This window comes from Coregonus lavaretus (assembly GCF_964263955.1).
Source record: "Coregonus lavaretus genome assembly, chromosome: 23".
Taxonomy (NCBI): Eukaryota; Metazoa; Chordata; class Actinopteri; order Salmoniformes; family Salmonidae; genus Coregonus; species Coregonus lavaretus.
The window spans coordinates 20,812,967-20,818,012 of NC_140010.1; the positions used below are offsets into that span (position 1 = coordinate 20,812,967).

At 39.6% G+C, this 5,046-nt stretch overlaps 1 protein-coding gene across 3 annotated transcripts; it reads right to left on the reverse strand.

The window, feature by feature from the left end:
* Positions 1-262: 262 nt before the first annotated feature.
* On the reverse strand, positions 263-3,815 carry LOC311150593 (suppressor of cytokine signaling 6-like). 3 transcript variants are annotated; one of them, XM_084188074.1, is made up of 2 exons: positions 3,780-3,815; positions 263-2,831 (listed from the first exon to the last, which is right to left on the reverse strand). In XM_084188074.1, exon 2 carries the CDS (start codon positions 2,750-2,752, stop codon positions 1,205-1,207), a length of 1,548 nt encoding a protein of 515 aa, XP_084044200.1. In that variant the 5' UTR covers positions 2,753-2,831; positions 3,780-3,815; the 3' UTR covers positions 263-1,204. The 3 variants fall into 3 exon arrangements, with proteins under 3 accessions (XP_084044200.1, XP_084044199.1, XP_084044198.1); XM_084188073.1 differs by lacking the exon at positions 3,780-3,815 and adding an exon at positions 3,539-3,580; XM_084188072.1 differs by lacking the exon at positions 3,780-3,815 and adding an exon at positions 3,166-3,361.
* Between the last annotated feature and the right edge of the window lie 1,231 nt (positions 3,816-5,046).

Below are 5,046 nucleotides of genomic sequence, written 5' to 3' on the forward strand. Positions count from 1 at the left end.
GCTGAGGCTACTTTCCAGTCGCCTGAGAGATACAAGATCCAGAGACACATGTTGAGAAGAGGAGGATGTAGCTGGCAAAGAGGGTGTGGGATTAGGTTTCAACACCACTTTAACTGGAGGAGGATTCATGATCTCTGTAGACTGAGAAGCCCTGACATTTTAAATATCTATTGCATCATTTTAAGTTCAGAGTCACATTTTCAAATGAAAACTTTCTGTATGATGATAATTAACAACATACAGCCAGACTATGTTATCTGTGAATAAGTCCTTTATTAACAGTAATAAACACCCCTCCTTTAACTGCATTCAAGATGTACAATAAAACTGTGTACAGCCTTTCAAAAAAGTAAGTTTAGGTGAGACATACCATACCAAGTATTCTACCATAGGTAGCAATTCATGATCTGAAAAGTAACTTATACTTACAGTGACAGGCAAACAGTCAAGTTTAGGCTACACAAACAAGCCATTATCCCTATATGGTTATACACAGTCAATGACGATTAGTTCTTCCAAATCATAGCTTCAGGTGTGTGGTAATCTAATATTATATACTCAATGTAATTCACATGCAATGAGTAACCATCAATGAAAGAAAGGGAAAAAGAACCTTTACTAACTATAAAGACTCAGCAGAGATAACTTTCAGGTATCAAAATCATACTAGCTACAGACTACTTACAAACTGTTTTTATGTAGGACAACAAACCACATAGGATAATGAGGAAATGTTGAGTGTAGTAATGATTAGATAATGTCTTTGTGCTTTATATAACAATCTAGTAAAAAGCATGAGTTGACACACACCCAAAAATGTTTGCAGAGGAGCTGACTAACTGACACCCTGAAGAAGGCACTGCGTGCCGAAACTTGGTTGTACCCAAATTGTTGGGAGCATATTTAGAGTGTGCGACATTCTTTCTTTCTTTTTACATGCTTTATATAACAAAACACTTGGTCCATCAAAACAGAATTTACAGAAATAATCCAATGTAACAAAAAACAGATTAAGATTCAGCTTCAATCCTTGGCTTTGAGGTGGGGAGTATAACTGTATGGCTCACTAGACATGCCAGTTACTGGCATTGGCTGGAGGACACATCACTGGGTTAGGGTCCAAAATATTAAAAACGAGGCCTATTTCATTGTGTCACTTATCTAAAATGTGCAAGAAAGTACAATTGCATTTCATTTAACCCCTTCAGTAGTGCTTTTCCTGTAAGTAATCTTTCATCTTGTTTGGCAAAGGCAATTTCTGGATAAGGTCGATCCGTGTGTACTGACGGATGACAAACCGACAGAGGTACTGCATGGAACGCACCTGCATAAACCTTGAGATAGGGTTTGTCAGTCTGACAGGATACGTTGCAGTCCCTGGTGTACGAGATCGTGAATAGCAGAAGGCTCCACTCTCAGAATCTCTGATAGAATGTTCAATGAGTTCCACTACTGATATGTGACCCTCCACATCTGGCTGTTCGTAGAAACTGAAACTGCCATTGGAGTGTTCAATCCTGGTGTGGAGGGTCTTACCCTGTGAACGAAAGCTCAAGCTCAAAAGATAACGATCATCTGAGCTGTCTCGCACCAAGAATGACCCATCTGGTAGGCTGGCAAGTTTTTCCTCAGCTTCCCAACGCGTTATAGGTCCCCAGTACCAACCCTGCTTGGCCAGTTTCTTTAGCTCTACTGTAAGGCTGGTTACAATCATGGGCCCACTGTGCTGAACAGCATCATAAACCCTGCCAACACCAGGGGCTGAATTGGGGTCAAAGTTGAGATGGTGCATCACTCTCTCTGCACCATGTGAGTGAGAAGAACCACCATATACTTGGAAACTCCTTCGGATGTGACTGCCAGGTAGCTGAGGTAGCAAAGGGGAGAGAGGAGAATATATTCTAGAGTCTGGAATCAAGACACTTGCAGATTCATAGAGCAGTCTATTCACTGATGGGTCCATGAAAATGTCTGGTGACATCAGCTCCTCCTGGTCAATGGGGTCTTCCTCTGCATGAGGAGGGAAGCCCGCAGGCTGAGCCACCTCATCTATTGGAGAGGAATCATCCAAGCCTTCTGCAAGGTCAAGTTCATCATCTAAAGGCATTGCATAGTGAATATAGTTCTGAGGTGATAGTCCAATGATTGCAGGCACATTTTCATCATCAATATCTAGATGCATATCACCATTCTGAGGCTCAGTGCTCTCGGATGAATCCTGAAAAGGCCTATCCATCTGGGGGTCAGGGAATTCTTTCTGAATGCCATACAGAGATGGGCTTGGGTCTGATGAGTGTATCATAGCTTTCACTTTCCCATCCATTCTAAGGCATGTTTCCTCAGAATTCGCTGCCCTGAGGGCCCATGGCGTGGGGCTATAATGGTGACTACTAGATCTTAGATGATGTTGTGATTTGACATCATTAAAGAAAATGGGTGCTGAGGAGCACGAGAATGTGTCATCTTCACAGGTTACGGATGTGGAACTTTCTTTTATTTTACTTTTCTGTTTTGCCGAAAGCCTCCTTTTCAGTGATCCCATAAGACTCTCACTTTTGGAGCGGTTCTTAGGGCTTTTCTCCTCCTCATGATCAAAGTCGTTACAAACAAGTTCTTTGCTATAACATTTTCCAAACACTGAATCTGTTGAAAAGTTGGTAGCTGAATTTGGCTGTGGTACAACATCCTCTCCCTCCTCTTTGCCTTTTAGGTTGAATGACTTTCGTATTGTTTTCAGACTAATTTTCTTCATTTTGGAAGTCCCTCAGACATGTGGGGATCTCATAGATGTGTGGATGGCAACAAAGGTTGTCCTTCAAAAGCAGTCATCCCTGAAGAAAAAAATTATATTTCCCCATTAATTTATTCCACTTCAAGGCAATACAAATAATACATATCCTACAGTAGTTGTAATAACATTTTTAAATGAATACTTAACGTTACCGCACAGTCTTATCAATCATGACTAGCTACTTTTATACAGTAGCCTGTTTTTCAACTGCTGGCGATATCAGTGAAGAAGCCTGATACTACAGATGCAGCCTGCTGCTAGTACAAGTGTTTGGATGCTAGCTAGCTAGCAAGCTAAGTAAGGTGGCCCACTCAAGAAACAAAGAGGGCTAGCTAGCTAGCTTCTTTCATACTTCGATTAACTTTTGATATTACCTGTCATCCTCTGTTAAAAAATGTTTTCCCAGGAAACTGTCAAGATCAATGCATTCTGAGTTTGCTGGGAAATCAAAGCACTTGGCTTGGTTTTGACAGCTAAGTTACTGCACTAACGTTAGCTAGCTAGCTTCTGACAGGCTGCTAGCCAGGTATCTAGCTAGCTAACTGGCTTTAGAGACCCCACACGAGACAATAAACGAAAAACAATACAAACTATGTCTAACTGGTTAGGAAGCTAACTATATATATATATATATATATATATATATATATATATATATATATATATATATATATATATATATATTGAATATCCCTTGCAGACTAAGTAATAAGTTGCACATTTGTAGCTAAACTTAGCTAATGCTACCTAGAAGTTTTCAGTCTCCCTTCCTGTCGTTGTCCTTTGTTTACATGACTATTGCATTGTGGGAAAAGCGGTAAAAGGCATCCCCCATAACTGAATACATTGATAATAACGTCAATTTACATGTACATTTTCATATTTAGCCTACACAATACATTTGGTGTCACATATTTAATTTAAATTGTTCTCTGTTTTGAATAACTGTTAGGATCTGCACAAAACCTTTACAAAATAAAACCATTACCTTTGTTTTAGAATTAGATTCCAAGGGTGTATTCATTCTGCCAATTCTGTTGCAAAACTCTCGTTTTACTCTGTTTGCTTCCATTTCCTTCTTGATGGAACCGGTTTCCGTAATGAATACGCCCCTGAGGTGTATTCATTAGTAGGATTTGCAAAACTTTAGTCTGTTGTAAAACGTTTTGTAACGGAACCCGTTTACCATTTACTCTAGGAACCAAATGGAAGAGAACAGAGCAAACGGAACGAAACGGAGAGGGACCTACCTGAATTTGTCCAATAGAAACTCTCCTTTCATTGAAAATGTTTTTCGTTTGGAGTAAACGGTTTCTGTTGCATAACGTTTTGCTCCAGACAACTCCAGGTTTTATTATAGCCTATTAAACAAATATTGTAACAGTACTTAGCCTATATAGGCTATTTGGGCAAAATACTTAAACCTTCTAACACATAATGAAATATGCACATGATTTAATTTAAATATTGATCCTGCATGTGAGGTACCTGCTTTATGTCCTTGAAAGTTTAATATGCAGTGGAAGTCCACTGCTTCATGTCTAGGCCTAGGTTTGAATGTGTGCTTAGTAATGGATGACATATACACTACCAGTCAAAAGTTTGGACACACCTACTCATTCAATGGTTTTTCTTTATTTTTAAATTTTTTTTACATTGGAGAATAATAGTGAAGACATCAAAACTATGAAATAACATATATGGAAACATGTAGTAACCAAAAAAGTGTTAAACAAATCAAAATATATTTTATATTTGAGATTATTCAAATAGCCACCTGAAACTGGCTCTCATGAGGACCACCACAAGAATGGAAGACCCAGAGTTACCTCGGCTGCAGAGGATAAGTTCATTAGAGTTACCAGCCTCAGATATTGCAGCCCAAATAAATGCTTCACAGAGTTCAAGTAACAGACACATCTCAACATCAACTGTTCAGAGGAGACTGTGTGAATCAGGCCTTAATGGTCGAATTGCTGCAAAGAAACCATTACTAAAGGACACCAATAAGAAGAAGAGACTTGCTTGGGCCAAGAAACAGGAGCAATGGACATTAGACCGGTGGAAATGTGTCCTTTAGTCTGGAGTCCAAATTGGAGATTTTTGGTTCCAACCTTCGTGTCTTTGTGAGACGCGGTGTGGTTGAACGGATGATCTCCGCATGTGTACCTCCCACCGTAAAGCATGGAGGAGGAGGTGTTATGGTGTGGTGGTGCTTTGCTGGTGACACTGTCTGTGATTAATTTAGAATTCAA

Bases quoted from the DNA above. Each gene is read 5' to 3' on its own strand.
- LOC311150593 (XM_084188074.1), bottom strand. From the start codon at position 2,752: ATGAAGAAAATTAGTCTGAAAACAATACGAAAGTCATTCAACCTAAAA.